At 45.0% G+C, this 25,684-nt stretch overlaps 4 protein-coding genes across 4 annotated transcripts; 2 read left to right on the top strand and 2 right to left on the bottom strand.

Annotated features, from left to right (window-relative positions):
- Window positions 1-680: 680 nt before the first annotated feature.
- On the bottom strand, window positions 681-4,567 carry H6S33_005022 (uncharacterized protein; the record flags this gene model as incomplete). The annotated part of the gene is made up of 4 exons (XM_044836363.1): window positions 681-707; window positions 769-3,265; window positions 3,319-4,159; window positions 4,324-4,567. The coding sequence occupies 4 exons, from the start codon at window positions 4,565-4,567 to the stop codon at window positions 681-683; spliced, it is 3,609 nt and encodes a 1,202-aa protein (XP_044690235.1).
- A 2,537-nt stretch (window positions 4,568-7,104) lies between these two features.
- On the top strand, window positions 7,105-13,639 carry H6S33_005021 (uncharacterized protein; the record flags this gene model as incomplete). Its single annotated transcript, XM_044836362.1, has 12 exons — window positions 7,105-7,266; window positions 7,325-8,768; window positions 8,824-10,169; window positions 10,234-10,348; window positions 10,414-10,619; window positions 10,691-11,327; window positions 11,465-11,772; window positions 12,049-12,326; window positions 12,383-12,803; window positions 12,859-13,055; window positions 13,108-13,178; window positions 13,248-13,639. 12 exons carry the CDS (start codon window positions 7,105-7,107, stop codon window positions 13,637-13,639), a joined length of 5,577 nt encoding a protein of 1,858 aa, XP_044690234.1.
- Window positions 13,640-15,411: 1,772 nt separating this feature from the next.
- Window positions 15,412-17,898, top strand: H6S33_005020 (uncharacterized protein; the record flags this gene model as incomplete). Its single annotated transcript, XM_044836361.1, has 8 exons — window positions 15,412-15,421; window positions 15,497-15,534; window positions 15,566-15,607; window positions 15,694-15,814; window positions 15,884-16,542; window positions 16,596-16,763; window positions 16,819-17,361; window positions 17,437-17,898. 8 exons carry the CDS (start codon window positions 15,412-15,414, stop codon window positions 17,896-17,898), a joined length of 2,043 nt encoding a protein of 680 aa, XP_044690233.1.
- A 1,804-nt stretch (window positions 17,899-19,702) lies between these two features.
- Window positions 19,703-20,196, bottom strand: H6S33_005019 (uncharacterized protein; the record flags this gene model as incomplete). Its single annotated transcript, XM_044836360.1, has 2 exons — window positions 19,703-19,884; window positions 19,962-20,196. The coding sequence occupies 2 exons, from the start codon at window positions 20,194-20,196 to the stop codon at window positions 19,703-19,705; spliced, it is 417 nt and encodes a 138-aa protein (XP_044690232.1).
- Between the last annotated feature and the right edge of the window lie 5,488 nt (window positions 20,197-25,684).

Here is a 25,684-nt window from a genome sequence, read left to right as displayed (position 1 = left end):
GTTTGTGTGTTTGTGTTTGAGGAGGTGGTTTTTTAGTGTTGTGTGTTTGAGAGGATTAACTGTATGGCGTTTTATAGGGAGATTCACGGTAACTCGAGTAAGATAGCTTCGATTCTTTCGAGAAGAGATGAGAAGTTTTAAAGACACGCTCTTTTGAAGATATGAGTTTAGGGATCCGTGTAATGCTTCGTAGATTTCTGATCTGACGAGAACAGCCCTCGAGTCGAGGACACGACGGCAATCTTATATAGACGCCGTGCACGACGATAATAGCGATATCTCGAATGCTCTGGATATCACTCGGGCCTCTAGAACCTTCCCGAGTGATGCGGTATGATCATGGAATTCTTCTAGATGGTTCTAGGCCATTAAGGGTTAGGGTTATGTTAGGGTTAGGGTTTCGGGAAAGGATAATTATCACCATGGAAGATTGTAGAAGCATCGGCCATTCTTTCAATTGCTTTTTGAGGCATAGATCACGTATATAGCCTTGCGTACAAGAGTAAGAAAGAACAAGAAAACTAATGCAGAAAGAAATCATATGAAAAATAAAAAAAATGTTGCAAGAATTAGAGTACAATTTTCAACCCTCGCTCAAGATCATGAATACCTAGTTAAAACTATAACCCTTCCACCCCACGCCCCTTGCCCCCACTCTACTCTACGGGTGTTGTATCTATCTAGTATGCGACCCGACTCCTCATGTCCTATCGTCCGACAGGTTAGTGATGATTCTAAAAGCAGTACAGAAGAAAACGGGGTGCTTACTGCAATCTTTCGCTCAACTTCCCTTATACTCCTGTCCAGTTCCTGTGCAATTACCGCCTTCTTGTCTCGGCTTAATAATGTGTATCGTTCACAAAGATCACCGTCTACCACACCCTTTACGGGGACATAGTAGCTTCGGTAAATCAAGTGGTCTCTTCCGGCCAACGGTGCATCCTCCGTCCTCATGTGCTGCTCTAGCGTCTGGAAAAAGTCGACGTCCTCTCTGCTCACAAATGGGACCATGAGTCCGATTGTACCCTGTAGACCCGTCCAGACTAGCGTGTCCTTTCCTCCTGCAACGAGCTGCGCTTTCTGGATGGATGTGGGGATGTCTTGTGTGTAAAAGTGGCACACCAATGCTAACCGGTTAGGAGCGCCCTGGAGATACGATCGTTCATGAATGAGATGACCGCCGGCAGGGTCCTCGTCACTCTCGTCTGATGCCTTTTGAGGGCATCGCACGATCCACAGATTCCCGAACTTGTCACCACCGCAGACGGTCTCGTAGTCGATCATTGTGGTGGTTGAGGTCCAGCGCGCAACCATGTCATCGGCAAAGGGGATGAGCCGGTTATCTTGGTATTTGTAGACAACGTAGATGACACTTTCCTGGATATCGCTGACAATGATACGAGATCCCTGGGTCTGGAGACCTGTGATCAAATTGGGTGCGACTTGCCCCTGCGCCTTGCGGAGAAGTTGCTTCATTCCCAAGTCGAAGATTTTGAGATCACGTCCGATACCTGCCAGGAGACGGCCTTGGAAGCCGAGCAGTGCAAGAGGTGGCTCGTCCACCTTGGTCTTGTGGATGAACTCGAGTTCACGCCCATTGTCAATAAAACGGTAGATATGGATGTAGCCGTTTGTTGATGACCTGGGGGAGAGCTTGGTGTCCTTACCAGTCCCAACCACAAGGAAAACCTCGTCTTCTTGACTAGCGAAGGATACAGCCGCAATGGAAAAGGCTGCCTCATTCTCTTCGAGCTCGATCGTTTGAAGGATCTCTTTTCCGAGCGGATCAACAATAGTGATGCATGATGCCCAATGACCCTCGCCCTTTGGATTCCCAAATTCGGCTGGCGGGAGCTCGGTGGATTCGCCATTTTGAGCGCCCGAAAGCAGTTTTTGCTTGGTTGCCACAGATAGCGTATTGGCATCCGCACAGATGACGTAAAACAAAGGCTGGTCGGGATGCTTAAGCATTTTTCTTGGGGTATAAGGGAGTGGTATGCTTTCTTGTTGAAGATTGTCCGTGAGTTTCTCAATCGTGAAAATTCTGAGATTCTGCCCCTGGATGCCAACCATCCCCTCCGGACATTGTTCACTACTAAAAGTCCAGCCCCACTCTAACATTGGGTATGTCAGCGGTGTAAGCAAGAACTGTCCTCGTCCATCATTGTATCCCAACCACGGCCGACTACTTAAGGCCAACACTGCTGGCTGTCCTTGTGCGATTACTTTGAATATCTTCACCGGTCGAGGTCCCAAAAATCGTGTTCGGGTATCCGTCAGCTCCCCAGTCACGGTATCTAAAACTGTCCGAAGGTACACCCCGCTGTATAGACCGATATGCAGGTATAGAGTGGAACTCTTGGATGTTTCTGCGGCACTGTCGGGCATTGCCATGATACATAGAGATGATGGCGCAGATGTCAAAGCTTGCACGGATTTTGATTCGAGTGTTGTATCAGGATCCAGTGAGAGAATTCTTACTGTCGAGTCGTCACAGCCTACTGCCAAAAACGAGCTTCGAACTCGGCCTTCTGGGACATCACCAAGGGAGAGACAAGTTACCGTGCCAGTCATCTCTTTCTTCTCTTCATACTCTGCGAGTTGACCGTCAGAGTCCATTTCAAAGTACACAATTTCACCACTTGACAAGGCAACTGCGACTTGTCGAGCATTCGTAGAGGCGGCTACGATTGACCTATGTTGTGGCGCAGGCCACTCATTGACTCTTCGGTCTGCCCTTATATGTCTAATACCCTTCGGGTGGACCTGGAGTAAAGCATCATCTCCAAGCTGCTGGACTGCTAATGTGGGTGCCGAAGACAGGAATCCTGTGTCTGTGACTTCCTCTACCGTCTCACCGATGCTGAGAACCAAAGTACCGTTCGTAAAAGAAAGCACAATGTATGCATCAAACTCGTCTCCGTTGGTCAATTTGGTGGTCCATACAGCACTGGGAACACCTGGTAGCTCCGAAGATACAATCTCTGTAGTCTCAAGCCCGTGTTTAAGAATACGGAATGTTGAACGTGGTCCTGTTCCGCAAACGGTGTAAATTTGTGGCGCATCCTCGTCTGTTAAATTGGCAATTTTAGAGTCAACCACTGGGTTCATGCTGTCGATAGCTTCCACAAGTGACAAGTTCTCAGGCGCACGAGGATGGAAATATATCGGTGTGTACTCGTCCAAAGAATCAGGGGAAAAGTTCTCGCTTGAGAACTCGGCTTCCTCGTCGTCATCTCCGAGCTTCTCGAATTGATAGAAGTGGCTAGTAGGAACGTTAGCATTTGAGCGTGTAGACCAGAATTGTATTTGACTCACTGATTCCCACCCTCCGATGCCACAAACAAGAACCCACTCTTGAGGATGAGTAAACTTGTTGCAAGCGGCACAGTATCGAAATACTTCACCTTGATCCTTGAAACGCCCACATCATCCTCGTAATCCAAGGTGACTTTTAACAGGTCTCCATCCTCCGTCTGTAACAAAAAGAAAAATGCCCCTCTCATCTTGTGCATGACTCCTGAAACGATGGACCTCTTTCTGCTCGGATCTTCGCATGCTCCACGCCGCCTTGGTATTGGGACCCTGTGGGACGACCTTCCCATGTGTCGGTAGTAAATGTTATCCTCCGCGCAAACCAACACCCCCGACGGCCCATCGGTACCTCCCGGAACCTGGAACAAGATATTTGCGCTCCTGTCCACAGGATCTGACCATTTCCTGACAACGTGATTGAGACCCAAATCCAGTTCATAATAAACAAGCATCTTCTCGATCTGATCATACGCCACCCCTGTTGCGTCCTGGTCGCTCTCCCCATAATCCACTTCCAGAGCGGCAAATACCGGATTTTCGTACCCGACGTCTAGAGCTACTAGTGCGAACACAAGACAATGCGGCTTGTGCGCTTCAAGTGGACTCGAGATAGTTAACTCTGCTTGCGCGTTTCGGTTAAGTACGTAGACCAGCTTGTTCTTCTCCACGGACGAGATCAAACATGCACGACCTTTCGGGTCGCACGCGAGGAATTGACCGGGGATGACGCGACGGACACCAGATTTGCCGAAAGTCTCGAGATGCAGGCGGTGGAATTTGTTGGCAGCAGGTTGGTATTCGAGGATGGTGATACGGCCAGAATCCGAACCGACGATAATATAGTCTAGGAAGCCGTTGTGTTAGCGCGCCTATCCAGAGCAGTCGTGTCCATTACACGTTTCCCCTTCTATCTTCCTCGTTGAGACTCGCTGACCTTATGTCGCTTTCAAAAATCACTAAGCTGCAGAGGCAAAAAAAAGAATAAGATAGAGCCGCAAAGAAACATACCTTTTGAGCTTCCTGCCAACCTAAATGCAGCCAAACATCGGATGATTCCAAATACGTCATGTGTGAGGACTGAGTGGACCTTTCCTTGCGTCGGATCTGGTCGTAGCAAGGATATTCGCGAGCCCTGAGCTACAATGATCTCCTGCTGCTTCTTCCCGCTGAAGGCGCCCAATATTGCTTGGGTGATTGAAGACGGCTGCAGAACCGTCAGCGAGTACAGGAACATGTTCGAGTTCCCCGACATGATGGGAGGAAGGTTGGGCCGCGGGGAGGCTCAGATAAACTATCTAGGTAGCAGGATGATTTTGAGAAGTCGAATTGAGTGCTTTGGAGAGGAGGTTGATGACTGAGTGTTTTGTGAAGGAGGAAAGAAGCTGTCGTTGCTACGCAAATAGTTAGCCAAATGAAGTTACCCGGATTATGTCATGAACGAATCACGTGCACAGGCACGCACTCGTATTGAAGAAATACAAATATATATATTGCAGAATATTAATTTATTTTGATACAAAGACAGACGATAGCCCCAAAGCTACATTTATTCAAGTCCCAGTAGCTCCTCTCAGTATACAACTGGTTGTGCATGAATGAGTCAATGAGAGCAGATTCATACTGTGTTAGGGTTAGGGTTATGGCTAAGGTGTTTGAGTGGGAGCGACTGGATGGTGGTTTCGTTAACTGCATGTACTTGCCAAATTTTCCTTTAATTTGTGTCCAGATGTTTTCTTTCTCATCCGGATATATTGGAACGCTACGTCTTCAGACGAAGTAACGGTCCTAAAACCTCATGAATTGGATAGCTATTAGGAAGAATAGGTTTTCTGGGCACAGGAAAAAATCCGGCAAGTATATGTACTTGTAAGTATTATTCACCCATCCCTCTGTTTGTGAGCTAGGTCTTGATCGGCCTTTAAGCAAGCTACATTTAGTTGATACTATATCGTAATTAATTGGATGTCTTAGGTATTTACATGCATTGATATCGCCGCTCCAGTTAAGCCTAACCATCAAGCGTAACAATCTTTTATGGCAGTTGTTTTCTTAGCTACTCAGGTCATCTAAAGCTTGAGAAGATTCGGGGCAAACTAGGGAATATATCGTGTGTGAGTTGAACCTATACAGCCAGGTCTATTTCCTATATACCGCATGCATGTGCCAGTGTAGTACCTACAGTATCAGAAATGGGGGTAAAACTGATGCCGGGTCAGTACGGCATTGTGCGGGAATGCCGCTTTATCCCCATATTTTAATGAAGTATGCGGTAGTGTTACCGTAGTTTTATGGCATTGCCAAAGACTACGGTAGTAATCCCACCCACTTTTCTGTCACTGTATATACATGTAGCTACATACATGCTACCATTTTATCTAAGATACATAAATTGCCTACATGTAGTATAGTGTTCACTAGTACGAAAAACGGGGTGAAATTACTACTGTAAGACTACGAAATTTACATTACAAAAAGAATACCGTAGTAATAGAGAGTATTTGCCAACCGCCAATCTCGACTATTGACACTTCAAATCTGACAGTTGCGGGAGGCAAAATTGATAGTTCCCCCTCAGTGGCCAAATCGATCTGGTTAACGGTATAACAAAATAAACTCTGGAAATCAAACAGTTTGTCACGCTACCTGTGACATACGCTGTCAGGACTTAAAATCAATACCCATGATGCTAATTACGGTGGTGAAAAAACTGGGTAATTGTGGTCCTCCTGGCATATCTCACAGCACGCCGCCCCACTTAAATTCAAAATTGGTAGCTCCGGTTCACACTTTTTAGACCCACATTTCGAGAGTTCTCGAAATTGATTGTTGACAAATACTCTCTAATTCCGTATTTTTTGCTGCATTATAATTACTAGCGCATTAACGGGAATAATATAGGTACATGTAGCAAATCCATACCCTTTTTGGTATTGTATTCAACAGGTTATCCTTTGGGATGGCCGGTATGACTACAATCATACGATTGACCCCACAGATAAATACAATCCTATTCTTTATTCGGAAATAATGTCTTACCCCGAATGTCGATCGGGGACAGTCGAGGGGTTGCCTGTAAAATTGTATAAAGTTGCCTATATAAGTTTAGTGCAATGCGAGTACATGTACATACATGTAGTTATCCACCAGTCAATTGAAAGCTTGAGTACATGCATTGGCCGACAATTATGCAATTTTATGAATCATGTCCTTGAGATGTAGCTACATGTAGTGCGTGTATACATGCAGCTTTCAGAATAAAATATATGATAAAAGGATGGAAAGGCGGGTTGACAAAGCCTATCTTATACGGCATGTACAGTGCTGTATCCCTTAGACGGATGACACAGTCAAATTCGCAGCTTGCCTCTTTGAGTTAATATTAGCCCTTTTTAGCAATTATCACTGAACTTGATTGGCTCTCTGGCTATTGTTATTCGGAAAAGAAAAGAAGTTACCCAATGAGGTGCGTGCAAGGCCTAGGACCAAGCTGCGAATTTGACCGTGTCATCCGTCTAAGGGATATACATGTATGTACTGTCCCATTGCAATTATTGACAGGAATATTTGGGGCCTAGCTTGTTGGTATACATACATGTTCAGATAAGACGATGACTAAACCATGACTAATCAACCGGCTTACGTCTCTGAGATTTAGTTTAGGGCATTCCACTAAACGCCATCCGGATCCCCGCGTCATAGACCTCCGACTTCAACTTCTCTTTGAGCTTTCATTCACAAGATATACCTCTTATTCCAACAATATACACAAATACTTTCTTTATACCAACGATGTCGGAGCCTGATGAAGCAAAAGAACTTCGTCTATGTAACAACGTAGAGCTCAAGATTGCGCTCGCTGAAAGTGATGATAAGCTCCAGCGTCTTCTCAATCTTTACCTCGCCCCTCTATTGTTGAAGCTAGCCAGCCCGCATGTCAACGTCAGGAATAAAGTCTGCGATCTTCTACTTATGAGCTCCTGTAAATCAGCATCTAACACCAAAAAACTAGGTGATTTCAATCTGCCAGCATGTTAATACTCGTATTAAATCGCCCACATTCCTCCTTCCTGTCGCCGCACTATTGGGGCAATTCAAGGATCCAGAAATTGGCGGGAAGTATCCTCTGATTCGGAACTTTGATTTGATGTATGTCCAGACAGGAATAGAGCGTCTTCCAGTGTCTGAACGGCTAGCATTACTACCTCCTTTGCTGAAAGACATTTCGAAACATGATAACCATGTTCATCAACGTGCCCTATTCAACATCCTTTTAAAGATATTGCCGTTCTTTGAACCGCCTCCTAGAGGGACCAATGAGGATACCGCCTTAAGAGTGACAGTCGGATTCGCAGAAAACCCCGAAGACGCAGCATGGGTGGCGGGCTGGATCTCAAAACTAATGCTGCTTAACCTATCTGTCTTTTCTATACCCCAAGCCCAGCAGTCAGAAACCCAAAGATTGTCCTGCCCGGGTTTATCCCCTGATGATTTTGAATTTCTCACTCTAGGTGGCAAGAGGGAGACTTTCACCCCGTTTTCAGTACTTGCGGATATAAAAAGGTCCGTGCTTAAGTTTTTGGCATCAGGTGCATTTATAGATGGAGAAAGATTCTTTCCGACTCTTATCGGTGCTTCGGATAGTAATTCAGCTGTTTCGGGGCCTGCCGAAGACATCTACAAAAGGTCACTCCCAGCCATTTCTCTAGATGATGAAGACGTTGTGGCAAAACTTTACACTCTCTATTTCGGGTCACCAACGACTGGCATGCCCGCCGTCAAGGTTGTCCTTCAAGCGCGGATAGTTGCTTTGTTGGCAAAAAGTTCAACTGCGGTAGAAATCAAATGGAAGAAGGAAATTATACGCATTGTTGAAAGTGCGCTAGAAACCGATTATCTCAGACTGCGACAGGCTGCCTTTGGTTTTGTCAACTGGGCCTCCCGTATAGGCGGAGAAGAAGTTATGGTTGCTGTTGCGGGAGAGGTAGTAGAGAAGGTGCGGTACTGGATTTTGAGCACTGATTCTGAAGATAATGGCATTGGCAATAATAATGGAATCGTGGATGAGATAAGGGGGTACGCTTATGAATCGCTCGGACTTCTCGCCAAGCGTTCACCCAGAATCGTGATCGAGCCAGAATGGAAAATTTTGAAATTTCTTTTTGGAAGATTGAGAGACGAACACGTTGGGAGTGTAGGCGTATCAGTTGAGGGGGCGCTATCGACGCTTCTTCCAGTTATTGCAAGGGCAAATATGGACAGGGATACTGAATATGGTCTGGAAGAACTTATTGTGGATCAAATGGTCGCAAAGAAAGGCCGTAGCACGCGGTTCTCTGCGGTTAGGTATGCCAATAGAACCTTGGAATTTGGGAATGTTGTAGGGAGATGGGCCAATCTGTTGGCCATTGGGAGAAAAGGGGAAAGAGGGGAGGTAGTTGAAGAGGCCAAGAAAGGTATGTAGTTTTGGTAAACTTGCACCTGGAATACTGAATTAAGGTGTCTGTACAGGACTTCATCCATACTATTATCGCCTTCTCAACCCAGAGGAGAAGCACCCTGCATACAGACCCCAAACGTCAGATGCAATGGAAGTTGATGTCGATAATCAGAGGGCGTCCAACAAAAAAGACAAATTTGCATTTCCATCTTTTTCCACTATCCTTGAGTACTTTTTCAACTCTCAGCATAATGCTATCACTTGGGGGCCAGATGATCTCCTAGTCGCAAAATCCATGCCATTAGAAGTCTTTTCCGCCGCCCTGGCATTTGTCCGTAGAGTAGCGTTCATGGAGGCGCTCGATGGCGAAGAAATACTTGTCGATGAAGATTGGGAACGCAAACTTGATACTGCCGTAGAGAGGGATGATAAGGTCCGTGAAAAACTACGAGTGTATTTCCGCCGCCTGTCTAAGGAGAAGCCAGGCACACTCGAGCAATTTATGCGCGTTGCATGGGAAGGGATGGTATACGAAGGTATCGGTGTTGAGGGTGTCAGAGAAGTTTGGGTGGAACTTGTAGGCGTTGTTCCAAATTCCATGTTGGAAGAGTTTTCTAGCAAAGTTGGAGGGTTACGGAGGTGTGCCCTCACTGGAATGAAGTCCGAAGGTCGTGCAACTGCTGCGCGTGCTTTGGGACTTCTGGGGAGCCATCCTACCGTTGACCTGTCAGTATTAAATGCACTGCTCTCCGAAATGGCGGATGGTGCAGAGAGCTGGGAGAGGGTCGGAGGACAAGAGCTTAACCGTGTCCATGGTGGCATTCTGGCATTGGGGTATCTTCTTGCACGACTAAGCTTGCGTGGAAGGCTAGACGTCCTGGACTCCGAGACAATCACCCGTTGTATCGATGTAATAATCGCTGCACTACTAGAAGCCAGAGACCAGATGGTACTTGATGCGGCAATAACCGCATTTTCGGAAATCTGTATTTTTGGGGTTTTGAGTGGCAATAAGCTTGAAAAGTCAAAATCCGAAAAGATCCTAGAGCGATTAGGGGAGTTGGGGAAAAAAGGGAAAGAGAAGGCTATCCTTACGTTGGGATACTTTTCTATCATCTTTCATGATGTAGAAGTGGCCGAAAGTTCAGTTGGAGGAGGGAAAGGCGATAATACGGTTCAAAATATATTGGAAACGCTATTCAGCTTACACGAAAATCGGCAAATTGAGGTAAATTTCGCGACTGGCGAGGCAGTGGCGAGTGTAGCGGGTGGATGGGAGAGTAAAGGTGTTAAGGCGAAGGTTGATCTCAATGGCTTTCAGGATTCAATAGTACGTGGGAAGGACACGACCAGGTTGAAAACGGTTGTGGCAAGGGTTTTGGGTTTTGTTAAAGAGACCAAGCCCGCCTTGAGAAAGGTGAGTTGCCATGCCATCTGACTTAGGGAAACATATGTAGCGTTCGCTGATATTGGTTATACAGGCAACCTGCGTCTGGATGCTTAGCTTACTGGAATTTCTTGGTGAATCCGCGGAGGTGCAATCTAAGCTTGGCGAGATGCAGAGAGCATTCAGGGGGTTTCTTGTGGACAGAGATGGTAGCTTATTTACCCTAACCCTAACGGCGAGTGATATATCGTGATTCTAATTTTGATCGTTCTAGACTTGGTACAAGAAACGGCCGCCAGAGGGTTAACAATGGTTTATGAACGCGGCGATAGTTCGACAAAAGATGAACTTGTTAAAAATCTTATTTCCAGTTTTACTGGTGAGAAGCGTACATTGACTGGAAATGTCTCTGCGGATACAGAGTTGTTTGAACCAGGCGCGCTTCCCACTGGGGATGGAAGCATTAGCACATATAAAGATGTTTGTGGATTTTCGAGTCATTCCCTTCTATATAAGTTTGAGTTAGCACTGACGGTCACATTGGTGAACAGATCATGTCCCTCGCCTCTGAAGTCGGTGATCCTAGTCTTGTTTATAAATTTATGTCACTCGCACGACACAACTCCCTCTGGTCCTCTCGTGCGGCATTCGGCCGTTTTGGGCTTGGTTCAATTTTATCCTCATCCGATGTTCTTAAACACAACCCAAAGCTATACCCAAAGCTATACAGATACCGATTTGATCCAAATCCTAACGTTGCGAAGAGTATGGAAGATATCTGGAAGAGCCTGATAGGAAGCGACGAGAGAGATGTATTGGAGCTATGGTTTGAGACAATAATCGAGGACCTACTTGACCAAGCTTTAGGGAGAGAGTGGAGAACAAGGGAGAGTTGCTGCAATGCCATCGGGGAGCTAGTTCAAGGTAGAGGTGTTGAAAAATACGCCAAATATCTGGAGCGGATCTGGGCAGTTGCATTCAAAGTCCTTGACGATGTGAAGGAATCGGTTCGGATCGCTGCGATGAAGCTTTGTCGTGTTTTGACAGCGGCAATGATCAAAATTGTTAATGTCAATGCGGGCTCTTCGCCAAAAGATGCTGAAACAGTCTTGAAGAGTTTAATGCCGTTTTTGATGGGTTCTTCCGGACTAGAGGCAGAAGCGAAGGAAGTGCAGATATTTGCCTTGCGTGAGCCAAAGACCTCCTTGAAATTTACACAAAATATTCTTTATGCAGTGATGCACAAGTCCATTCTCGCTGCACATGAATTATAACCTCTAAAGGACATACAGTGGAGAAAGCTCAACTAACTAGGATGGATATAGGTACTCTCCTACAGCTCGTAAAAACAGGCGGGAAAGCGGTATTACCCTATGTTCCGAGCTTGGTTGACAAATTTGTTGCGCTTCTTAGTTCGTTAGAGCCTGAAGTCGTCAATTACCTTCACTTGAATGCGGAAAAATACAACACCACTGGCGACGACATCGATCGTATGCGCTTGAGTAATGTCCGCGGTTCGCCAATGATGGATGCCATTGAGCGTTGTTTGGATTTATTAGACAGCGAGACTATGAAAACGTTTATCCCACAGCTCCAAAAGACTGTTCGGAAGGCGTTGGGGTTACCATCAAAGGTAGGACAAATATTTATGGTTCATCTGATTTTTTTCCTTACCACGAGCCTCCTTTCCCTGTGGTGTCTTGTACCACGGGCCGTGTTTTCAATCTAGAAACACGGGCCAGGGATTGAGAATCAGGGGCGTTTGTGACATTCCCGCACCACCCACCACAGCTAACTTCGTACATATCACGTGACATGCAACGTCGGTGAAACGATCAATCACGTGGTCCTATATCGACCTAAAAGTAGACTCAAAGACCTGAGACTGACGCTATAATTGCTTGTCTAGGTTGGCTGCAGTCGCATCATCGTAACCCTGGTTGTTCGTCATGGGTTTATATCTAAACCATATGCGGACGATTTATTGAAAACTATTCAATCCTCACTCCAAGACCGGAATGAAACAGTTATGGTAAGCTATGCTAGTGCCGCTGGCTATCTTTGTAGAATCGCCAGCGATGAGAAGATTTTGGGTCTTGTGTCATATGCAAGGAAATTATATTTTGAAGGTGAAGATGAGAAGCCTCGGGCTCTGGCGGGGGAAATTGTATACGCAATCTGTAAATAGTAAGTACTGTCCCTCTATGAGCCAGGAATTTTCATATAGTCGCTTACTTATCTAGTGCTACCGACCGATTCAATGCGTTGGCCGTCGATGTGCTTCCTTTCATTTTTGTTGGAAAGCATGATCCAGAGAAGTCGGTCAATGAGGCGTTTGGAAAAGCGTGGTCTGAGAATACCGGAGGAACAGGTGCCATTAAGCTTTACCTGGCAGAGATTATTGATATGACAAAGACACATCTCACCTCCCAGCGCTGGGCCATCAAACAGACCGCGGCTTTGAGTTTAGCAGACGCGTGTAAATCTATCGGAAATGACTTGTCAGCGGAACAGCTACATTTATTGTGGCCTGTGCTCTTTTCAGCAACAAGTGGCAAAAGTTGGGATGGGAAAGAAGCTGTGCTGGAAGCCCTCGTCTTATTAGCTATTAATGGGAAAGCCCATTTCGGCAAAAATGAAGAGAAGCTAATGGAGCTTAGAAAGGTAACCTATACTAATTTTATAATATTGTATTTGTTGCTAATTATCATCTTTTCAGATCGTCTTGAGAGAGGCCAAGCGTAATAATCCTACTTATCGAAGCTCCGCCCTGAAGAGTCTCGGAAGCTTGGCAGACGGTTTTGATCAGCTAGACTTATTCGAGGAAGCTCATGATATTGTTAAGTCTTCGGTCTCAAAGGACAATGAAGACGATATGGATATCGATGCACCTGATGGCCGATCTATCAAGATAATGTAGGTATTAGTCGTGATCTAAAGTGTACCTCGACGCTAACGGACCTTCCAGACAACAAGTTACTATTATCAATGGACTTTTGGCGTTGTCTTATGCTTTTCAGCCGAAGCTTAATAAATCAGGTGAATTACACCCCTCTCTGCATAAGGTTAAGTAATTTCATGCATGTTTGAATGTTGACCCTGTATCAGCGGCAAAAACGGAGACTGAGGTCATCCAGATCCTAGACCTTGTGGACGAGTGTACTGCTGGTGCCAATTATGAGGTGAAGACATGTGGAGCAGAATGCATTGAACACATAATCGGGAAGTTATCGTCGGTGACCCTCACTCTTGACGACAAAATCTGGGATGCCCTCCTCGGGAGGATTTGGCCCAGGATCCAAGAGAATTCTACGGATCGAGGACACGAAAGTGTGAGACTCAAATCTGCAAGTGCTATTGTGGGTTTACTCAACCTCAAGGGGCATGGAAGTATCTGGGGTAAGATTCGGGAAGATCTTCGGGAGATCTTAGCGGAAGAACGGTCATCGGTAGTCCTGCAAATTATGGAGCCAGCGGTTGCGCGTTTCCTCCTTCAGTAACCGAGTTTTGGGAACATCAGACGCCAATTCAGGGAGGGGTCAAAATGGAAGCGGCCGCGAAGAGCTGTGATTATACCCAACCAAAAAGAAATGATTTACTCTGTATTCTACAACGTGCCTTAAACATACTTATCCTAGTGCCACTGGTTAATTGATCCTTGAAGGAATTTGCAGAGATTGACCAATCACCAAGTTTAACATTAGCTTTTTTTGACAACCACTTTTTTTTCTCCGACGCTCAAGACCGCCCCTCCCTTGGGTTTGGAACGTGCCTGCCAAGATGGGCCGTGAACAGGAAGAATTAGGCTAGATTCTGGAATCCCGCTGGTGTTAGTTGATGGCGTATGGTTTAAGTCTGCATGACCATCGCATGGGGAGCACCCTTGAACCCTTGTATCCTCGATCGATCTAGTGCACGGTATCTTTGTTTGTTGCCTACGGTTACCCCACGAAAACGCATGTGTAACCAGCCAGTTTTTATTTCTCTAGATCATCCGCGGTCACACTAGGATTCTGGCTTGTCTGTGCAGCTTGCCTGACCGCAAGGTAAGAGAGCTCACATTTCCTGTCTCGCATGTACACGCACTAGCTATTACTGCGGCGATTTCCACCGGGGGCGCGCCCGTCCACAAGTTTAAGGAGCAATTGTATTGTAGGATACCAGTTACTGGGCTAGGCTATCTTTGTTTTTTTTATTGTTACTTCTTTCTGAATGCTTTCTTGAATTGTGTCTTGTATCTTTGGTGTAGATGGGGACGCAGGCGCAGTCCTTGTGGATAAGAGGTTCAAGATATCCCCTGGTTATAGTAAGTACGATGCTGATAAATTAGTTAAGGGGACGCACTTCCGTCTTTCCACCTCTACTTCACATTGACTTTGACACATTTGTCTCTTGTTACAATTGTTCAACACAAATAACTCGATCACTTTGATGAAGTAGTTGCCCTCTTCCATCCTAAAGCGCAGTTTTGAATTTGACGTTTGACTTGACCTATTCTTTCTTTCTTCCTTTCTTTTCTTTCTTCCTTATCTAGCACGGGATATCTTCGGGTTATTTCATTATCATTACTATTGCAGGGGAGCTTTTAGCTTCTTTTTTTTTTTTTTTTTTTTTTCTATCTGGGAAGTGGGACTTTTCTTCACTGGAATAATTCGGTCATCAAGTTCTTCGAGAATCTTCAACTTTTGTGAAGCAAATATCTTACCCTTCGTCTATATTCATCCCTCTATCGCCCTTGACAACTGCTACAACTGCTGGCCTATTAATCCAGTTTGTCTTCCAAAAAAACCAAGAAAAAGTAAAAAAAAAAAAAAAAAAAAAAAAAAGGAGATTAAGAGAGAGTGAGAGCATGTCATTCCCTGATAATACTGGGGATTACTTTAATGTGTGAGTTTCCCCGATTCAAATATTAACCTAGAGGCGGTACCTTGCTCTAGAGGGCCTAAGGGGGGGGGGGGGGGGGGGGAGAATAATACACTGACATTTGGATGAAGTCCTTTCCACAACTCTTATCAAGTCGAACGAGCCGAGGATTTCCTTGGGGCAAATCGACACTCTTTATCTTCCGCCTCGTCCCCCTCCTCTTCCTCTCCATCCGCCTCTCCCCCAATAAATTCTGGTATTCGGAGACAGGTATTAGGGAGTCGTCCTGTAGCTCCCCCGATCGCTATCGCACCCAAAAAAAGCCTGTCGGTCTTTCAACCTTTCAATGCCCTTTCAATGGACACATATGCGGTTTTGCCAAAACCCAAACTACCCCCGAGGTCTAGGAATGGGTGCTGGTAAGTTTCATCATGCCCTCCCCCCGCCCACACTGGAGCATATGTAGGGAAGGAAATGCTAAAACCATTACTTAGGACATGCCGAGTACTTCACCATCCTACTATACTCTAATGTTAATTGATTGGGGCTAATCAACCTTATAGTCTCGAAAGGTGAAATGCGACGAAATGCATCCAAAATGTGGAGTAAGTACACCCGCAAATAGGAGGAGTATCATCGCGATTCTTCCACGCGTGCTTCGATGGGTACTAATTCAAGTTTCGTTTGATAGCAATGCGATCGACTGCAACACGATTGTGATTACACCCGCCGGTTGTCATTCAGAGATGATACAAATCGAGTGAAGCAGCGAAATGCCGAAGTCAGTATAGTCGGCAGTGTTGTATGGGATTGTATGTGGCTTTCCAAATTTCCTAAAATCAGCGAAGTCGATCTAGTCCGTGCTCTAACCATCGCCATAGCACAGGTTTCTTTCTCCAATCCAACTCTACAGGAGCTGGCCGATGCGAAGCTGCTTCCTCCCTTTCCACACCTGTCGAATGATGAAGAACGAGAACTCAAAGCGATCCTCAACAAACCAGGAACATATCATGTCATCCTAGGGCCCAAAAGTTTTGAAAATTGCCAGGACTCAGAAACAGAAGGCGAAAATGACAGCTCGCCTTGCACAACACCTGGAATCAAATCAGAGAATAGGATAGAGGATGAAATCACGTGGGATCTTCCGAATTTTGGCAAGAGAGTTTGGCCAAATAATACTGGCTACACGGACAATGAAAGCGTCATAACGGATGATTCGGAAACGGTATTCATTCGAAATTTCGAAGACCTAAGTTCCCCAACGCACTCCAAAACCTCATTTCAGAAACAGGAAAAACGATCCTTCTCACCAGAAACATCAGATAACTCACGACGCAGCTCTCTTATGGGCGAGTCATCATTTCACCATTCATCACAGGCCGCCGAAAATGAGGACGCGATATATGCGACGCACTACAAAAGATACATCTCGTTGCATTTCATGATAATACAAGAAGGATTTGCTGGGACATGGGACGATACTCAGCTGTTGCTAGATACACCAGATATCTTTGAGCGGCAAAGCAAGAATTACCCACGGGTAAGTGGTTTAGGGCACCAAGTTGAGTCCCAAAGATTTTGCTGATCTCTTAGCTACATGAGGCAATGATGGCGCTGGCGGCACAGAATTATGGCCGAGAAAACGGGATTTCGAATGTCAAGGCTCTAGAACGTGCACAACGTGCACTTCCGGTATGTGAAGATATGCATGTCGATATAGATGCGTTGTTCTCCACACATTTTTTCCTTCTTGTCTACGAGGTAATTCTACCCAGATACATAAGATTTTAAGGATTCTCTAACCTTCAATTCCAAGATCACGGCGGCAGAGCTAGGGGGCGATTGTCTGTGGCAAAGTCATCTTGATCAGATGGTTCGAATCCTGTTGTCGAGGCCCGACTCAAATACAGACGACCGACAACCATTTATCACCTGGTCCCTAGTAGTGATCGACACACACGCCTCTTTGAGCGCGAATGGGAACGGGGCACTGGCTGAAATATTGGAGAAAAACAACCTCATTCCAGATGTGCACCTTTTGATACCGCCTACTCTCACAAGAAAAAAAGGTGGCGTCTCGGAAATAGAAAAAAATGCGTTTGTAACAGCTATGAGGGCCAACCAAAAGATCATACTTCTCGGAGCAAGTATGGCCAGACTTTCCCGGGGCTTCCGGAATGAGGCTTCCGGTCAGACTTTAAGTCCGGGACAATGTGATTATCGACAAAGAAAAATTGAGGAAATACATGGGGAAATGAAGAGTTTACTATGGAGAGAAATTGCTGCAACTGTAGGATCGTTTAAGAAGCAGAACTCTTACGAGCAGTGCAGCCTTGTTCTACAAAGTCTTTACGAAGAGGTGATAACTTTACACCATTCCTTCACTCTATTTAAATATAATATAGTTAAGTACTGACAAAACGGTGACTGGTAGGCACAAGCCTTTGTTCACGCATGCATACTTTACGGTTATGCAAGCATGTACCCATCACAGCTCACCATCCTCACTTCATTCCAAAAGAATGAAATCGACCAGGCAATTTCTGCAATAATAAGTCAAACCATGACCAAGACTAATATTTGCCAAGAAAGGCCATTTCAACTTAAATATTTGGCTTTCCCCTTATTCCTCGTAGGGATCCTCTCACCATCTTTAAGTCATAAAAAACTTGCTGTAGGATTTTTGTCACTTCTAGAACGAGAATGCCTAGGCCATAATATCAAGAGGCTAAGGAATATTCTACATGAGATATGTGAAGAACAATGTGGGCGGGAGGTATGGTCATTTGCTATGACGTCTCCTTGGGAAGATGATAGTCTGAAGTGCCTACGTCAAATAAGTTGGGAGGAGATTTTGCAGAAGGGATGTGGTAGACTCGTGAATTTTGCTTTTTAAAACTGGTGAATAAGACCAACTACATGGAAATGGAGGTAGCGATTTCCTGAAAGTTATTTTACATATGGGTGAGTTGAAGAGTTTTCTAGATTCTCATTTTTAACGGCGCAAACGGGGGGCGCGGGTCAGAGACTATGTTTATTGGTTTTGTAAGATTCTATTATTTACTTTTTTGTTAATCAAACAGAGATTTTATGTATTAGGTGAAGTACATATCAGCGGTATCTCCTTGTTCCGCTCCTGACTGGGATAGACACCCACACATACACACATACACACACACTCACACGCGCACTCACACACACACACACACACCTTACGTGGCGGAAATTTTCCAGCGGATAGATGTTTTTGATATGTGCCCGAGACAACACCAGTAATTACTCGGTAAAACGGAAAAGGGTCTTACGAAGTCCTTGGTACGCATAGAGAGTGGTATCTTTTGTACTCAAAATAAAACCATTGCCCAATCCAATGGGATAGGGGAGGCCTGACCGATCGAGTTGGAAAAAATGGCCTAGGATTTTCCTACTATGCCTGACACTACCTTTTGGTCACTGAATACCCCCAAAATTCGAAAATCATCAGTAATGAACATGGGTTCATCTGAAGATCGAGCGTACACCTGCACCTAACCGGTATGCATTATCAGCTTTATGGCCTTGTGTAACAGACGATGTGCATGCTTGACCCCGATCTATTGTCGGCCCGCTGGTGATGGATGGGCCTAACAAATGATGCCTAAGCGGAATTAACGAAAGCCAAAATTGATCGTGTGTAATAGAAATTATGCAATAGATTCCACAACCGGTACGTCCGTAGAGCCTGAGCCATATTTGGCGGCAACCTTAAGAACGCCATAGGTATTGTTGAGGAAGAGTCATGACGGGGAGAATTGATGATAGGCCTTTGTGTATATGTAGCTTTCATTCCCAATCATAGTCTTTGCATCGTCATGACCATCTAAGACAAAGTAAAGTGACTTGTCTCCAGATTCCCAGACGAGGATCAGACCACACATCCTATTGGTATTTGGCTTCTTGCAAACTTTTGAAACATGATTACTCAAGCTCGAAGCATAGGGAGCATACCTGGAGCAGGTTGTCGACAAGTTAATCAACTTTGTATCCCATAATTGTACAAGTGGTTATTACATACGTCTTGTAAGATCCTTCTTGGCAAATATTCTTCCCATGGTTAACTCTTAAATTTCCTTGTTCACAGATCGAGATTTACAGGGTTTGGCAGCTTTGTGCGGGGTAGTTAGAGCATGGGAATAACGTCTTTTCATAGGCCACTTGGATTTATGTACCTCTTAATTAAGTTACCTGTTACCACTGGAGGGCAGTTAGGTGTGATCGGATTTTAAGTGTCCACCAGCGATCCAAAGCGGTCTGAAATCTTATCTTGATCTATTTATGGTGAGATTCATGGTCAGGAAGGTAGGAAAAAATACCCAATAAATCTATACTCTAGCCATAGAAACTGACCGAATAGGTTCTCAACTGGAATCAACTGGATGTATGGCCATGGACGTGTGTCCCTGGTGCTAGCACGTAAAAAAGGTTAACAGTCTCTTTATTGGTAGGCAAAAAGGCATTTGCCCAATTATTTGTGGGTGGGAAATACCTATTCAAAGAGCCAGGGTCAGTTAAAGATTGCTTGAGACACTCTCAGAGGTGTCCTCCAGTAGGTACATACATACATGTAGGTATGTATGCGTAGATACATTATTTCTTTTCTTTTTCTGTCACCTTACCCGCTTCCCCACGCTAAATGGAAGCGAAGAGCTGACTGACGTGATTCATTGATTCATCCAGATAACTACTCGACCTACCATACAATAAATTTCACGCATATATCTTGTTGCCAAGTATGATATTGTAATATCTTTGGTTGAACATTCTGCTTCGCCCGATTGCTTCGCCCGACGCCCGACGCCGCGCTGAACAGAAAAATTCCGTTCGCACGGACACTTAATTTGATCTAGATTCCAGAGAGTGGCGATTAGTTCTTGTAATATAGGAACGGGTCAAGCAGTGTGGTCTCAAATCTTGTCTCACCCTCAATATCACGCTCACACACGAGGCACAGGTAAAGCCACTCCCAGCCACTGACTATGTAGTTTTGAACACTGAAGTAGAGCAACTCCGCGGCGAGTTCGCGGCTGTTTCCTGTCGAAAAGCATGGCGAAGTTGGCGTGATGGCTCGGAGATTTGGACACAGACCCTGCTGTTGGGATGGATCACGACGGCTGGAACCGTTGCATGATGATGATGTTGATGGTGATACCCACATGAGTTTTCGGGTCTATTCGGCTAAGGAAAAGAAATATAGTTCTTCTTCAGTCCTTCTTGGAGGTAAATACATATATCCATACATACTACATTTACTGAGTACAGATACAACTGTAGTTGATCATTGACTTACTATTGCCATGTCGTCAGCGCTCTACACGTGAGGTATTCAAGTAGATACATGTAGGATCCTAGGGAGTATAATAGGCGTTGCTAATCCAGAATTAGCTGCTCATACTTGATTACTTTCTATGTACGTACCACTTGAACGGCGGCGAGAACGTTTTCATGATCGATCTTCCCTCGGTGAATCGTATCTAATGAATTAGGGCAAGCCAAGGCGGGTGTACCCCGGCTCCCTTTCTCCCTCCTTGAAAGAAGATGTAGATGGGTGATGTCTTATATCGATCGAACAACCCTGTGGATATGGTGCCCCAAGCTCACAAAATGTATATGTTTGAGGTTACGCAACATTTGCTAAAACCCGCTCGCTAATGTGCCACCCGTGGTTAATTTCCGAGAAACGCAGTCGGAAGGGGGCTGAGTCACCAGATATCACTCACGGGAGAACCTAATATTTGATATCGACTCGATTTGCAATCTCACTACACCCTCATCCATAACATCTCAGGGCTAGAGTGGCGTCTATAGACGTATCCTCGGCCCAGTGTGGGCCCATCTGTGCTGGGTAGGGAAAGAACGTTCATGCGAGTTAGATTTATCAGAACCCATAAGTGTGTCTCATGATGTTTTAGACTGAGAGATCTGGTCCGCGATCATGGCACTCGCTTGGCTTGAGGGCACAGATCGGGGGAGACCCTTCTGTGTGGAGAGACGCCCTATGTCTCACCTGCTGCTGCTGCGGCTAACTGAGGGATAGTAAACAGTTATAGGTTCGAGTGAGTAGCTAGGCTCTAACTACCTGGGCTGTGGGAGTACTTACGTACCCCCATATGTATAGTATGAAGAGGGCCAATAGTGGTACATTATCCTTGCTGATATTAGAACTCCCCCCACAGGCCCCACCTAGCTGTGGAGGGGGGGGGGGGGGGGGGTTGGATCTAATGGAACAACATTATGGCCATCGTCATCACAACAATTTGGTTAGTTAGACAGATAATATGTATATGGAGCACGAGACCCGCTTTCGCTCGGGCTTGCATATATGATAATAACTATGTACTGGGTCGGAGGGCTGTTGTATGTTTATGGCTGAGATTGCATTGGTTGTGTGGTGTTCATATTATCATTGTATGTCTGCTGGCCATCCCATCTTCTGGTAAAGGGATTATTTCCTTTTTACCATTGCAGTAGAGTGTGGACAAGTTAAATGTAGCTTAGTAGGTAGTTAGCCCAGTTGGCTTTCAGTTATGCGGGATATCAAAGACGTTGGTCCAATATCTTGTTGAACAGGTAGAGCAGTTGGTAACTAGCTCCCGCCCGCAGTTAGGCTTCCTCTGGTTGCCGGTAAGATCAAGAAGCTTGGTATGCACGCCCGGAACACCGTAGCCATTGCTTATGTACATGTAGTGTTCATGTAGTGCATGGCCCCGCCCAGACCCATGGCCATGTGTGGCGGGAGGTCGGGAGGTCGAAATGCGGTTGTTGTCTTGCAATGAGCGTGCACTTCCCTGGTTTCAAGATATTTCAATCAAGGGTTCATGCATTGGCTCAAAGCTAGATACGAGGGCCTCAGCAATATTGAAGATACGTGATCTCCAAATCTACCGGCGGGTCAGTGTCACTACCACCACCACCACCACTACCACAAGTTCCACAATCCCGATTATTTGAATAGTGAACCCACTATTTTATCGTCAAAAACGTGCCTGCGCAAGGATTTATCTTCTATTACCTGCGGCGATGCGGCTACCAGTCTCTGATATGGTAAAAACGGTTAAGGCCTGATGCTTACGATAATGATTCAGGCAAGAAAGGGGAGACCTGATTAAAATTTCAACACACCACGCTGTGCATAAACAATTTTTCTAGTAACTACTTGATGCAATCGAAATCACGAGTTAACGATTGGCCAAATTCATCTCAAATACAATCTAAGAGCTTAGGATCCACTAACTTTTGCAACCATTAGCATGCCTATACGTATTCGTGTAGTGTATGGGCATATATTCGAATTCATTTCATATGACATCACAAAAAAGAAAGAAGGGGCACTAAACCTAACAAATTATTCTCTTCATGATATCTAGAAACAATAACCGCAGTTTCATGCAACAGAGACAGAAGTCAGAATAGTGGAATGTGGCTTACGCCGAGCCATTGCTGAAGAACAAGCTAAAGAAAGGGGAGCTATAGTTTCTAGTTTATTGATTGAAGCGCTCATTTACGAGCGCCCAAATTCAATAGATGTGTTATATCTGATTGGTGCCCATGCCCCCACTGATGCTTATCCAATGGATCAATGTATTTATGCATGCAACCAAGCATAGGAACCTAGTATATAATGCATGTTTTGGGGTACTTCCCTTTAGGACCTATCACCTAGGTTGAAGAAAACAGGAAATCTCGAGTGTAGTATCCTACACGGGTCAAGAGTTTTCTGTCCAGGCGCCAATGTGCAGTCGTGAGAGAGTCAGCGTTGGCCAAGCGGGAAAGGCGTAAAAATGACCTGTGGGTCTGAAAATACGTTATTCGGGAATCGTCTATTCGATTTGGTATAGCCCTTTCCCTAAGAAATTTGCGCATTCGCCACAGAGTTTCGCTATGGTGGGTCTTTGGCCGTTTAGAGCTGCGGATTGATCACCAAGCTAGCTGATCGGGCATCTGCGAATCTGCTCATAGAAAGTGAGCGAAATCTAGTATTGCTCCACTTTTAAAAAAACATCATTGGCTGACCACCTATTATAGCCCAGGACTAATCCAATCTAAGGACCTGCTAGTCCTTTCTAGGTTGCCCCCTTAAGCTTGAGTCTTCACCTAAGATTTTTTGCTATGATAGAGCTCGAGCTATTCGAATTCTCTCGCTCTCCTCTATGCATATGAGTAAATCCGCCATAGTTTTAACAAAGGATCAAATTGAACATCTATCTCAGATATTTATTTTAGTGGTTGACATTTATTATGTGACGGCGCCTGATATATCGGTCAAAGCAGGCTTTGCTTGGTTTCTTAATTTTGTGATTGATTCGGCCTACGTATGGTGCCTCAAAGGGATATCCGACATGCCAATTAAGGGCGAGGGAGGGCTAGCTAGTGCCGTTAATACTCCCGCGATTGCTAAGCGAAAGGTCGACTCGAAAGATCACTTGGGCGGCTACTCTCTCAATGACTAAAACTGTGCGATTTTGATACGTGCGTAGATGGGTCAGTGTTGTTGACAGCCGGTGCCCTATAGTACTGACATCTTTGATATAACTCGCGATCGTTCAGATCTCAATACCGCAATGCAGTGGTTCTGAGATTTAGGGGGTTACCCGCTTCAAAGGTCTACCTTGGGGCTTAGTCGGAGGTAACGCCGCTAGTGCACTATACTACAATTGCGTCAATCCGCTCTAGGGGTGGTTGTGATGGATGATTGTCTCGAAGACAACTATGTTGTTAAGATATAGTTGGCAAAATTGAAGTCAGCAGCGCTCATACTTCTGTCTAAAACTTCTAGTGGCCGGATATTACATTCCGGAATTCGGAAGCTGAGACCTTCAGCGTAAGCTTAAGGCCGGCCGGCATTGGGGGGAGTGGCCGGGGGAGGTAATACATGTCCTTTACCATCGCCAATATTTGTGCATACATACTTTAGCCGGTGGCAAAAACGACTCGAGTCAGTTTCATATTGATCACGAGATTTACATTCTAGTAAGAACAGGTCTGGAGAGTAACAACTTGTAGGGAATTCGATGAAAGAAAAGGGGATATCATGTAGCTTGGCAGGAGGGGAGAGCAGCGACGATGTCTCGGGGTGGCCGAACTCAATTTGTAGGGATTATCTTCCTATTATGTTACTACGAAAATAGACGCCTTCATGGGGATATGGTATACACGGGGATATGTTGCTTTCCTTGATTGCGAGAAGTAATCGGCAAAATTAAGAAAGCTAGTCAAGAGAGCAAAAGCCTTTACTTGATACAGAGAGTTGCATCTATATGCTTTGTTTGCTGATATCCTAGTTCATATATTCTGTCCTCATCTTTGATGTTATCAGTTGTTGCAGCATACGCCCATGAGCACCATACCCCAGTGAAGACGTCTAGTTGATTGCGTCGTTTTGAGCGTAATTCTCGCCAACGCAGGAACTGTGGACACTGTAGACGATCGAGTGATAGTGCATGACGAAATTTACCCGAATGATTGAGAGAAATATTTATAAAACTTAAAATCATGTTATTATTAGTTCTACAATCTTTTATGATATGTATCCTTAGATTTCTTACTTCAATATTATGCATTCTTCATTATATTGATGTATATTTAGTCATGTAATATCACTCGACACATTGGTACAAAGGTGAAGAGTGTCAAGCTAGATGATTTATTTTTCGACTGTGTGTCTGGTAGATCCCTTAGACTTAGAGCTACAAATGTTAGTGAACAGTCTCTGGTAGTAAATTTGGGGACGTTATACGTGCGCGATATGGATTTGGCGATCGCTGTGTAGTACTAGGCGTACTTGAATATATGTGGCCTATATATGGCTATTAATATATTATTTCAAGTGATATATAACGACCAATTGTCAGTATGAATTCATGAGTAGAGAATATATCATATTCGTTTACGGAGGGCACTTGTAACACTGAAAGTCTGTATATATACCTACAAGGCGAATATCGCTGTAAGTACTAGTACGTACGCAGGGACTGAAAAAAAACTGCTTCTCGAGACAAAAATATCGTTATACGCATCGATTGTAACCGGAATAGATACCGAATGGAAAAACTGCTTTTTGGTATTAGCTACAAGTTAAGATAGGTGTAGAGAAATTAGAATAATTGAGGTTTCTCATGGATCAACGGAAGTCTCATCATGCCTGACTAAATTCTGTCAAATATTGCGAACGTGTGAACTAGTCGACGAGGCGGATCGACACCGGTGCCGAATGCGCCGATCAGAGGAGAATTGACGTGACACTAGTACTTACGACTCTGGCGATGTTGTAATCCTGGCGCGCTTGGGGGCGGGGGTATTTTTGGAGAGCCATGATAGAAAAGATTTCCAAGGTGACTCGAGTTTGCGAAGGGTGATGGTGTGTTAAAGCTTAAATTTACATACGTACACGTTCATCATATGTAGATCCCCCACCGCAATCTCACTACATGACGTCTACAGTATAGTAATATGTGTATACTAATCGCAAACGAAAGGTATAGGTGTCATGTTTTCTAGCCGTTCAATTTACCAAGCTGGGGCATGCGCACCTTATGTTTTCTTCCTACAGCGTCCCGTTATACGTTACATTGTAACCCGAGCTGACAGATCTAGAGCACTTGCGCACGGTAGTTTTCTGTTAGCTGAAGATGTTTTGGTCGCTTGAT

The sequence above is a fragment of the Morchella sextelata genome (assembly GCF_020137385.1).
Source record: "Morchella sextelata strain SCLS chromosome Unknown scls_19, whole genome shotgun sequence".
NCBI lineage: Eukaryota > Fungi > Ascomycota > Pezizomycetes > Pezizales > Morchellaceae > Morchella > Morchella sextelata.
Note: the sequence above shows the minus strand (reverse complement) of the source record. Positions and strands in the feature narration are given on the sequence as shown.